This window comes from Mastacembelus armatus, chromosome 20, assembly GCF_900324485.2.
Source record: "Mastacembelus armatus chromosome 20, fMasArm1.2, whole genome shotgun sequence".
Classification (NCBI taxonomy): domain Eukaryota; kingdom Metazoa; phylum Chordata; class Actinopteri; order Synbranchiformes; family Mastacembelidae; genus Mastacembelus; species Mastacembelus armatus.
In genome coordinates, this window is record NC_046652.1 from 18,252,945 (window position 1) to 18,266,088 (window position 13,144).

The following is a 13,144-nucleotide window of genomic DNA, read 5'->3' on the forward strand; positions in this document are numbered from 1 at the left end:
CCTGCTCCAATGTGGCTCGCATCCACTACAAGCTTGAAAGGCTGATCTAGTCGTGGAGCCATTAACACTGGGGCAGAGCATAACAACGATTTAATATTATCAAACGCTTGCTGACAAACGGGTGACCAAATAAACTTAGATTTTGCTTTAAGCAAATCAGTTAAAGGCTCTACCACCGACGAGAAGTTGCGACAAAAACATCGGTAATACCCCACTAATCCCAAAACCTCATGAGTTCCTTTTTTGTAGAAGGGACCGGAAACTCATCTATAGCACAAACTTTAGCTCGAACCGGTCGCACAAAACCTTGTCCTACAACCTTACCCAAAGACGTCACTCTGGCCTTTGCAAATTCACACTTTGCCAGATTGACTGTCAGATTACCATCTGCCAGACGCTGGAACAAAGCGCGGACACGAGCCACATGATCTTCCCAGGAATTACTGTAGATCACCACGTCATCCAAGTACACTGCACAACCTTCAAGACCATTAACTACCTTCATATACATGAGTCTTTGAAAAGTAGCAGGTGCATTACGTAGGCCAAAACCCATAACCGTATAAGAGAACAAACCGGCAGATGTAATAAAAGCTGAGATTTCACGTGCTCTTGGGGTCAATGGCACCTGCCAGTCTCCCTTCAACAAATCAAATTTACTGACATATTTGGCGGAACCAACTTGATCAATACAATCTTCAACTCGGGGTAACGGAAGAGAGTCGGGTCTTGTCACAGCATTTACTTTACGGAAATCAGTACAACAACGTGGCGATTTATCTGATTCTTCCACCAACAAGCACGGAGAGGCCCAACTCCAAGCTGAAGGCACAGCAAGGTTATTGTCCAGCATGTACTTTACTTCGGCATCTATAATTTTCCGTTTTTCCTCAGAAACTCTGTAGAACCTTTGACGAACTGGCGCTGCCTCACCTACATCAATATCATGTTCTATCAGACTCGTTCTGGAAGGTGTATCCCCAAACAGTGAAGGAAAGCTGTTAATTAGTTCCACCAACTCAACCTGCTTGTCGTCAGACAAATGAGACAGCAGACAGCAATGTAGGTTTTTCAGCGATTCGGAATTATTCAGCCGACCACGCAATACAGAATCATCCCCCAGAAAACCGTTGCTGCACTCCTCCAGGCTTAATGGCCTGATTCGGTTTACCCGTCATCTGGCATGTATGGCACGTTTTAATAAATGCAGCCACATCACGCTTCAAATGCGGCCAAAAAAAAAGGACGTAAAATATGAGCGTATGTTTTCTTAACGCCAAAATGCCCCGTCATGTCATGAGAAAACTTCAGAACTTCATTACGATATTTCTCCGGAACAACCACCTGCACTACAGGATCACCCAACGTATCCAAGCCTTGTGGCATCCATTTCCGGACCAACACGTGATCCTGAATAAAGTAACCACAAGCAACACTCGTTACGTCAACCCTAGGACGGACTTGGTCAAACAATGCTTTTAAAGAAACAGCCTGTTGTTCCTGGATCAGATCTTGCTGAGAAACAGAAAACCACTCAGGCAGACACCAACTTATCTCGTTTGTTCTCCTCTGTAACCTGAGTGTCCATACTGGACATAGCCCGTGTCACTGCACCAGCTACGTCAACCTTCTGTAGTTCCTGTTCACAGTGATGTCCCTCATCAGAAGTCACCAGCTCTGTCAAAGCAGAAGAACAATCACCAGACCAAACCCGATCACCAGCCAAATCATTACCCAGAATGACATGAACGCCGTCGATAGGCAAAGCTGGTCGCACTCCAATGTGAACCTCCCCCATCACTAGGTCAGAAAACAGGTTTACCTTGTGTAGAGGAACACACATTGTATTCAAACTCATTCCCTGAACCAGGACACACTCACCCGTGTCTGAATCCTGGGAAAAAGGCAACACTGAACTCACAATAAAAGAATCAGTTGCACCAGTGTCCCGCAAAATCTTAACAGGGACTTTAACAGTCCCGCCAGGAAGAGAGACAAAACCATCTGAAATAAATGCTTCAAAACCAGCAAGTGCAGTACTGCAAGGACTATCCTCATGAGAGATTGGTAATACATTTCTAACAGGAGCGATCAAAGCTGTTGGGTTAACGTAATTACTACGGTTACCTTTGTTTTTTAATAAAGGACAGTCAGCTTTCCAATGGCCTACGTCATGACAATAATTACAAGTGAGGTTAGGACTCATAAAATGAGAGCTGCGACCCCGCGAAGTCACCGCACCGAGAGCTGTAACTGCATGAGTATCTGGTTTAACATTAGCAGTCCTTGAATATTGGTTTTTAAAGGTGTGTCTATGAGCCAATACATATTCATCTGCTAATATCGCAGCCTCAGAGGCCGTCTTTACCCCACGCTCTGTCACATGAGTAGCAATAACAGGAGGGAGAGGATTCTTAAATTGTTCCAGCACCATTAAGTCACAGAGACCTGAAAATGAACTCACATCCAGAGACAAACACCACCTGCTGAAATGCTTCGACAAATCTCTTGCAAACTCAACATGAGACTGATTATCGGTTTTATGCCATGATCGAAAGCGCTGCCGGTAGGCCTCAGGCACCAACTCATAAGCATTTAAGACTGGGTCTTTAACAGCAGAATATCTTTGACTGTCTTGTGTACTAAGAGATGAAAAAGCTTCCTGAGCTTTACCGGTGAATACAGCTTGTAACATGACAATACGATCAGACTCCGGCCAATTTCGAGAGTTTGCTACCTGCTCAAACAAAGAAAAGAAAGTATCTGGATCTCTTTCATCAAACTGAGGAACCAATCGTAAATTACTTACCACATCAAATACTTTAGAGTTACTGGGCCTGTCACCCGGTGGCAATTCTGTGTCCCCATGTTCTAACAATATTCCTGTTTTTATTAGATCCAGACGATACTGTTCCAATCCCAGCTTATCCTTATCCAGTGAATATTTCAATCTTTCACGCTCCATGTTTAATTTGTCTCTTTCCATTTCCAGCAGCAACAGCTCCTTCTGCTGCTTAAAAGTCAAAGACACAACAGGCGAAACATTTTCATCATTTGAAACATCGACTGTTGTCTCAATTGTTAAGACGCCACGTTCAATTAACGTAGATTTTAAGGTTTCTCTGATTTCATCTTTTAGCTTTTTATCCCCAATCTCAACAGAATAATGATCTGCAAGCTTCAACAATTGTTCTTTGGTGTAGTTATTTAACAGATCTTCAGAAGGAGATTGAAGAAACCGCGCAACAAAAGCCATAATTAGACACAGCTTTGTGACAGTGCACAACAGAAAATCAGTTTTCCCACTAACTGCCTAACAAAACCTTACTAAACTCAACCCTAGGCTTCATGCAGTTACTTGCAGTGGGTATTTATGCACTATAAACCAATGGAATGAGAAAGGCAACTGTAAAAAACAGCGACCCACTCAGAACCATGGACGTGCTCCCGAGACAATTGCTCTAACTGCTTTCACCACAACACTATAGTGATTAAAGAACAAATCCCTATGGGGAAAAGTTCCTACAGCCTATCAGGGAAATACTCCAACTTTAACACTTGCACTAGTAAATTGTCACACGAAGAAATCAACGAAAACTTATCGAAAACTGTATGGACGAGCCCCCATTTTGTCTCCTCCTGGCTCAAGGGACGCGACAAAAGAATCAATGAAACCAAGATTCTTCTAAATTTAATGAAACGTGAGCAACCAGTGTCTAGGGGTATGTCAAAGGCATCAAATAACAGATCAAAAATACAAGTAGCTTGCTAATCGGAACACAATCCAGTCCAAGCTCAAAACAAAAGCCAATCATCTCCGTCTCCTCTCTTTCCATCTCATGCGAAGTCTCTTATATCCAACATGCCCCGCCCATAACAAGGTGTACAGCATCCCGAATCACGGCTTCTCACTCCAACTTCCTGAAAGACAATCAACCACACACACAACATCAAACAAGACACCAGACGGGGACCGTCACACAACATAGTGCAGATCAAATCCATCCTAAAACAGTCCAATATTTCCATAAGGCCATGAATGGATCAACAATATTAAACAGGAAATCCAAACATTCCGACACAAGGTCAGCTTCAAATATGGACCACAGAGCAAACACGTTCCCTGAGGTATTCTGTGCTGGTTATCCTTTTTCAATTGATTGTGGCTTTGTTCCTTTGGTCTTCACTGACTTTTGAAAACAAAACTATCATCCAGTCAGTTTTGTTCTGGGATATTATTCCCATCAGGACATGAATGCACATGAAGGAATAAACAACAGGAAACAATCCAATATTTCCCAACATAACAGTCAGGTCAGCTGAAAACAGATTCAAAACAAAGTGCATTCACGGTCCGTGTAGTTTTTGCTATTTGAAGTTTGGTTTTATAAACAGAAACAAAAAAACGAAAATGAAAAAGTTTTTTGATTCTGTGATGAAAATGTCAGACACCTTTTTAAAGTTAGACTTGATTTTCTTTCCTTGTTTATACTTTAAATAAAGAAAGTTCTACAGCGCTGAAACGGAAAAACAGCTGTATTTCCTTTCTCTAAAACCAGAAGTATCTCTTCTTCTTGTGTCATTTGTGGCAACGGGCAGTCTTCTTGGCGCCACTACACCGACACTCACCTGGATGCTGCCAAACATGGCGTTTCTCTTCTGCAGGTGTTTTGGCCGTTGCAGCGCGTTTGCCCTTGTCGGCCACCGTACATAGGTGATCGCTGCAGGCCTAGAGGAGGAAAATTATTTGAAGTTGTGCAAAGTGTCCTTTTCATTTCTGGCCAACAGTGGTGCACTTTTTGTTAATTGTCTGTTATACTTTTAAATGCACATGTTCATACACTGATCGACCATAGCATTAAAATCCAACAGGGGTCATGTGGCTCTGACTGGTGTGATGCTACACAGTCCCATATACAGCAAGACACAATGCACCGTAGGTTCTAAAGCCTTTCGATCACAGCCAGAGTGCTTGGCAGTTTGCTGTGTATAGGGCAGTGTAGCCACAGACTGGTCAGAGTCACGACATTAGACCCACCTGGTGGTTTTAATGTTGTGGTGAACTTATTTGGTAGTTGAAGAACAAACGTTACTGCTAAGGATGTAGAAAATGAGATGCAGTGTCACTTTCCACAGCAGGCAGTTTAGAAGGATATGTTTAAAATCCAAGAGTTGTGCAACACTTTTCCCCCTATGTTTACTGTGCAATACATGTTTTTGTTATATGACGGCCATGGAATGTTTTTCCCTCTCCATTTTATTAAATACACTAAAGGTATAGAGGATATTGAACTGAAATAGCAAACCAAATATTAACTAATTTCCAGGAACACACCAGAACAACTTTTCTCTGTTTTACATCAATGTACATTTTAAATGACAGGGTTTGATCATGTTGATTTGTCATAATGTGTCTTTTTAATTATTTTACATTTATTTTAGCTAAAATACAAATTCATCTAAACATTGACAAATCAAAATGACAACATTTTGTCAGAGATACTGTTAGTGTGACCTGAAAACGTCTCCATAGATGGACAAGTTGTTTTTCGTTGGCATTGTGGAAGGACTCTCACTCTTTGTGCTGAACCCATCGATGGCTAAAACATGGGTCACTCCAAACATTACAGGTTTTTCATTCTGGTCGAGGTGAAGCTTATGGCCCATATATTCAGCATGGTATGGTCTGGGGTTAAGGTTCAGAGCTCCCTTAAAAATAACAAGATTCATTCTAAAAAAAAAAAAAAGTGAGCTACCAGTCTGAACATCTCACATAATTTGGACTTTTAGATTTCTCTTCATTTTATATATTATGAATGTCCGGTTTATAGAGCTTGAAACAAGCTACACTTCCAATCAAATACTGCTGATAATCTCTACTGTACTGAATGATCAGTTATCAGTTTCAAGAAGCATATACTTCTGATACTTGCATGTGTTGCATTTTCTTGATCACATTTACTTTTAGTGCAGTATTTCTACAGTGTAGCCTATTGGCATGTTTCCTTACAGTTTATGAGCAGTTTTTGTACCACTGACTATTACAGGCATGACACATGAATTCAACACATTTGATGAAACATACTGTGTGTAAAGAAAGATGAGCAACATCACTTATTTGGCATCTTGCTCCATGATAAGGCTGATGCACCTCCTTTAAAATGGACCCAATTGGTCCTTCTGCAGCATGTAGGCCTTTTGTGGACAGAGACCCCTTCATCATTTTGCAGCCACATGTTGGCCCCACCAGGAAGTGACTCATTAAATACTAAACAGTAGCTCTCAAAACCACATGTGGAATGTGAAGACACTGTGCTAATATCATTAACTAAGTAAGAATGAATGAATGAATGAATGAAGGGTGTCTCAGACAGTCAGAGGTGTCTTACCTCGTTTACAACTTTTGCCACCTCTAATTCCAAGTGTGTGTCAGACAGACGAGAACAACCTGGGGCGTTTTCAGCTCAAACTTTCCTGATAGTTCTTGTGAAAACCCTCTCGCTTCTCCACATTCCCGTGACAGATGTTCAGAGACAACTTCCGATGACAAGCCTTGTTTCTCCATTTCTAAAATGATGTCTGAGTAAACCTCTAAAGCCTTGACCTTCCACTACCAATCGGACCGGTGTTAGCTACGGGAGCCTGCAGGTGAGACGCCGAGTAACACGCGCCTCTCTGAAACAACTTCCGGTTTCTTGCGTAATCGTGATTCAATAACGATTCGTAGTAGCAGCATCCAGGTGAGAGTAGTAGCGCCAAGAAGATCACCACAAACGACAGAAGAAGAGATACTTCCGGTTTTAGATACAGGAAATACAGCTGTTTTCCCGTTTCAGCGCTGTAGAACTTTCTTTATTTAAAGTATAAATGAGGAAAGAAAATCAAGTTTAACTTTAAAAAGGTGTCTGACATTTTCATCACAGAATCAAAAAACTATTTCATTTTCGTTTCTTTGTTTCTGTTTATAAAACCAAACTTCAAATAGCAAAAAGTTCACAGACTGTGAATCTTTTAGTCTTTGGATTTTCTGTCCAACAGCAGATATTAAAAAAATAAAAAACACTGGTTATTTGATTTTTGTTTGAAAACCCCAAAGTTAAAAAAATTGAAATCCAGCCCTTGTTCCGTTTTTGTCTCTTTGTTATTGTGGATTTTGTTTTGTTACATAGACAAAGGAAATCAAAGCAGCTGTTAAATTTCATTGATCCCCTTTAGACCCATGAAAAAAAGAAACGGCTTGTATTTCAATATTAGTTTTTGTCGACCAGAGCAATACGCCATTTTTCCAAACAATCAAAAATAATAATAGAATAATAATAATGAATAATCAAATAAAACCTGTAGAAAACTGAACAGCACTTCCATTAACTTCACAGCTGAACTAAGGCTGATGAGAGCCAATGCTGTTTAACACAATTAGATTGTGTTACATAATGAAGACATAATGTTCTATGTGTGGAAATTCCACTTAGTCTGTGTTTGAATTTGGAAGCAATTCTGTAGTCATTTATGATACAGTCACTCATCTATGTTTATTTAATGACACTGAAACTCCTTCTCCTATTACCCCCTGAAGTCACATCACCTCTTCTCAACACATGGAGCTCTCCTGTAGAATCACCACCACCCAAAGTGGGGCTCAAACCTAACCCTAACCCTGAGATTAAGAATATCATGCTCTACTGACTGAGCTAGCCAGGCTGTGTATAACACACATTTAACTGTAAATGTGCTACACTTGGATCCACCTATGTTCTGCCAATTGACTATCAGGTTAATGCAGAATATCTTTGCAGCTGATTCACTGTTGTTACTGTTACATGTACATCTTCAAGTAGAAAATGACTTTACAAAGAGACATTGAATGTTATCAAAGTACAGGGTAGAAATCAATATATGAAATACATGAAAACACCTGTCAGGAGTGGGATTTGAACACACGCCTTCACCTGGAGACCAGAATACCCTGCTCATAGGAAGGAAGAAAACCTTGAGTGTGGCACCTTAGACCACACTGTTCCTGTTTAGATCCCCTTCTTGTCTCCTCCCTACATGCTCCTGTTTCATAAAGAAGATTCATGTTTGTCAACTCCTTTTCACAGCTGCACTTCTTTAACATGCTGGTCTCATGTCTAAAGTGGTTTCTCAGGAGTCGCCCAGTTTCTGGATACTAAATATTCATTATCTATACCTGCTTATTCCTAATTAGGGTAACTGGGATCAGTTCTCTTTGGGTGAAAGGCAGGACTACACCCTGGACAGGTCACCAGACCATCAGAGGGCTGATATTAAACATTACTTTTTAAAATTAAATAGTTAAATACTTAGAAACAACACATTGTTTTTTGTTTTAAATAAATCAAATTCAGTACATGAGCAAGTTGTTCTGGCTGAGTGGTTAAGGTGATGGGCTTGGAATCCATTGGGATCGCCCCATGCAGGTTTGAAGCCTTTCATGAATGATCTGTGATTTATAAACACGCTATATTAACGTGACCCATAGTGGACTTTGAGGACTGAAAAAACTGTTGCTGTGTGTGTTCCAGTTAGGTTAGGTTACTGCTGACATCATGTCTCATTTGAATGAGAGGGAACCAACAAACACAGTAGAGATGAACACAGTCACACTCACTCCTACAGTGCCCTCCACAATTATTGGCACCGGGATTAAGATTGGATTAAGGATTTTAAGCTTCTAATAAATTCATTTTCTTTTTAAAAATAGAACCAAAATTCAGAAAAATGAGAAAAATCCAACCTTTAATTGAAGTACAATTATTCAGCAAAAAAAAAAAAAACATTAACAAATAATTGACTTTATATGAAATCATGTGTGCCACAATTATTGATTATTATTATTGATCTTAATACTTCGTACAACCCCCCTTTTGCCAACAAGACAGCACTTAATCTCCTCCTATAACATCTCACAAGGTTGGAGAATACAGAGAGAGGGATCTTTAACCATTCCTCTTTGCACAGTCTTTCCAGATCATCCAAGGTCTGGGCTCCTCTCTTATGCACTCTCCTTTTCAGTTCAGCCCATCTGTGTCTGAAGGATCTATCAGCATCCAGTGGCTGTGAAGAGCTCTAGAGCCTCCTGATGGGGGTTGGTTGCAGCTGTGCTCTGTGGACTCACTGCTTTGTGTCAGAGTAAAATTTGGTGCAGACATTATAGACATGCTGAGGGACATATGATGTAAATGTCAGTCTGACAGCCCACACAGTGACTTATTTACAGCCTTTAAACATCTGATTTATTATTTGTTTAATCCTTCACCAACTAATCTGTGTTGGATCTAGAAGGAAGTGAAACACATCACATGAACCCTCAGTGTTTGCTTTGAGTGACACCATGGACATGGTGGTCCTCATAGTTTAAGTCTGAAAACACTATATAGCCACAGTCACACAAGCATCATCACAGAGTGGAGCTCTCACTTCCATAAATCCACTTTGTTTCCAAATGAAATATTCAGTTCACACTCCAATGTGAACATAAACACCTTCTTGCATATATATCACACGTCTACAAATGTAAATAATGTCCACAAACTTTACTATTGTCACACATCATTGATTTCCACACCACGATATTGTGACAGTGACTCAAACACTGATAACACTCCCATCGAGGCCCAGGCACACGCTGCTGACACTTAGCAACGGTTACTAAGGGGGCGGGGCTTCGGCTTCTGGGGACGTTTGCGTCTCAAAATGGCGGCGACAAAAACAGAACCAGAGCATGGAAACAGCGATAACTACTACAAAACCGAGATTAAAGAGGAGAACCAGGACCCAGGTTTCGTCTACCAGGACCACTACAAACATGGAATTAAAGAGGAGACTCAGAACCCGGATTTTATCGACCAGGACCACAACAAAGGCGCATCTAAAGAGGAGGATCAGGATCCGGATTGTGCCGAACTGGACGAATACAAGAGCGGAATAAAGGATCAAGAGCACACAGATCAAGATTTCATCGACCCAGACCACCCGACCAACGAGCCCGACTCGTCCTCTGGTCCCAGCGATCAGCAGGTCAGTGTTCAGGACTTAATAGATCGAAAACTGAGATCAAGTCAGTTTGACAGGTGTTTGTTTATTTGAGTAATGGTTTTCTATATTTTACTTTAAAGTTTATCTTTCAAATCATTGTTTTCAGATGAGTTTACAGCAGGACAGACAGACAAAATAAAGTATTTCCTCTTTCTAAAGAGTATAAATAAAGACCCCAGTTCTCATAAGTAGAAGAAATAAATGATTACTTCTTATTAGGTAACACTTCAAATGCAAAGACACACACACCTACACACACCTAAAATGCAAAGAGATGAACCTTAGTCCATGCTGGTATGGTAAGAGACCAACTGAAAAACTGCCTTCAAGTAGACTTTATAGAAAACAGCAAGCCCCCAAAGGCAGTGCCATTAGTTCTACTCTGCACCCTGATTATTGGCTCAGCAGTGATGAGATTGATTTTGCTTCTCACGTTATTGCAAATGAATACACAGAAACTGATGGATTTCAGTCCAAACTTTTATCTAGTGTATTAAAGGAGGAATTGTGGGTACTCCTAACAAGCCACTCATTCGAATGTTACACACTGGGGGAAACCATTGGGTGACAGCAAGCAACATCTTTGCTGGTAGTAATAAGGTTTGCATTCATGATAGCTGTCGTGGCAAAAAGCACTTGGAGGCAAATCTCAGGTTAAAGGATGGCAAATTTAATAGACAAAGCAACAGAGTCACAACGGAGCATACGGTCTGCAGAACGGGTCAATACCGATTGACCGCAAACACGGAAAATGATCAGCTTTAATATCAGTTGAATAGTATTAATTTACACATAAGTCACTCACATGTAAGTCGTGCTGGCAGGATGGCATCTTCTTCTTCTTCTTTTCCTTTCGGCTGCTCCCTTCAGGGGTCACCACAGCGAATCATCTGCCTCCGGATGGCATTCATAATATAATTAGCGTCTCTATGACTTTTCGTCTGCTTCCTAATGAATACAAAGCCGTGTCAAAAGTCTTTGTTGAATTAACACAAGGAGGTAGCAGACATTTGTCTGTCAAGGTGTAAATTTCCCTCACAATAGCCTCTCAACAGTGTTGGACACCAGTGCCACACAAGCCTTATTGGGGATGTGAAGGCCAAAGGAAGACCTATTCGTGGTAATTTTTCCTAGTGCTCAGCAGCAAAGCAATAGCAGCAACTGTGGCTTGTTTGCAGTGGCATTTGCACATCCTCTATGCTGCAACCTTTGGCCAGAGAATTGTCTGTTCCGTGATTGACGAATGAGGGCAGAATTCACCAGGTGTTTCAGAGCCTCAACCAAGCAAAGCCAATTTTAGGCAAACTCCTGTCAGTGTGTAGTCCTGCACACAACAAAGAAATCATGGTGCAGTGCTCATTGTGTAATGGATGGCATCATCCCACCTGTGTTAACATACCTGCAAATGCCATTTTTGGTGAGGATGACTGGCACTGTCATCCTCAGTACTACACTAGGAAAATGTACTTTGACTTGATATGGTGTAAAACAATGTTTTGTGCTTTCGTTATGTGTCCTTTAGTTAGTAGTTCTAGTATGTTTTGTTTTACAATTTTATTATTATAATTATACAGTACAATTGGGAGCGACAGACACTGAAGTAGGATAATGGAACATTTCTCCAAAAGGCTGCAGTAAAAGGTTTTCATATGAGGCATGCACTGTATATAGTATGGGATGTCCCCTATAACAACTGGCAATTGTTTTTTTTTCTGTTGATGAGAAATGCGGTTTTTCTAGCCCTCTGAAAAATACAGAAATTCATTACTCAAATAAACAAACACCTGTCAAAAAAGACCTATAAATGAACCATTTGAGGGCAAATTTGAAAAAGAAAAACTGAAACATGACAATTATCTCATAAACGTATTACCTCAATTCTGAGAAAAATGAAAAGTGATTTGAAAGCGCGTTCTATGTTGTTCCTCAAATTACCGTAATCATAGTAATATGCGCACCCACAAATTTCAGTTGTGGCTTTTCAGAACTGCAGCTGGCTTAACCGCAGTAACGAGGAGGTCCAGTCCTCTGTTGGCAGTGATCAACAGCTCAGCGTTCAGGACTTAATCGATAGAAAAGGCTTCATAAAGAGGCCAGAGTCAATTGTCAATAGTCAGTGCATCATCTGTTCTTTCTAATTTTAGTTCAAGTCTGGAAGTGTCTAAGATCCAGCCTTTATGTTTATGTATTTCCCGGTGTGTGTTCTGGTTTCACCCAGTCCTGAATAAAACAGCTTAGAAGCAGGTCTGAGCCATTACCCAGCCAGTTTACTAAGGATGAGTGTTGCTAGTCTGATATTCTACTTATGCTAATCTGACCAGTACTTTTATCAGTTTGGCATTTCAAGTCCACCATTGGATTTTTTTTCTTTGGAGTGTTCATAGGGAGATTCTAGTGTGTCCATTAAAATTGTGACATTAATGAATCAAGTGACTTAAGTCATTTGCCTTGAAAGTGTCATGGGAAGCTTTTAAAATACGTAATAATTTATTTATGGTAAAGTTTTCATTTTGAATGTAGTGATTCGGTCAGTTTGCACCCAGTTGCGGGTGTGAAAGTCGTCACACTGGTATTGTTTGTTAATCAGAATCAGAATTAGAATTAGAATCAGAATGAGCTTTATTGCCAAGTGTGTGTGCACACACACAAGGAATTTGTGTAGGTACGGGGGGGGTACTCCAGTGCAAACAGACATAAATACTGTCATATGTCAGGGTTAAGTAAAGTTCGGACCAAGGAAACGCCCACTCTGGTACTCAGGGTTAAACAAAAAGACTTTATTTTCAATGAGAAACCAGAACAAAGCGGGAAGGCAGAAAAGAGGAAACTGGGGAACACCAGGACACGGGAATCAAAACAAAGCACATGAGTTACGGGGACAGGAAGATCTGGATCACACACACTCAAGGAGACACACCAGACCACACAGGGAACATGAACATGAGATACAGGGACAACAGGGCATGAGGGTCTGGGTCACACACTCAGGGAGATGCACCAGACCACACAGGGAGCATGAACATGAGACAGAGACATGGCAGGACTACAGGGAACACAAGGAAAGCAGGGCTACAGGGAACGTGAA

General features: G+C 40.8%; 1 protein-coding gene across 1 annotated transcript in view; it reads left to right on the forward strand.

Moving 5' to 3' along the window:
• The first annotated feature begins 9,709 nt into the window (after positions 1-9,709).
• The window catches only part of LOC113121849 (uncharacterized), a 1,077,549-nt gene continuing 1,074,114 nt past the window's right edge, over positions 9,710-13,144 (forward strand). The window contains 1 exon segment of the mRNA XM_033325771.1: positions 9,710-10,041. Within this exon segment, the coding sequence (XP_033181662.1) occupies positions 9,718-10,041 (324 nt within the window). The 5' untranslated portion in view covers positions 9,710-9,717.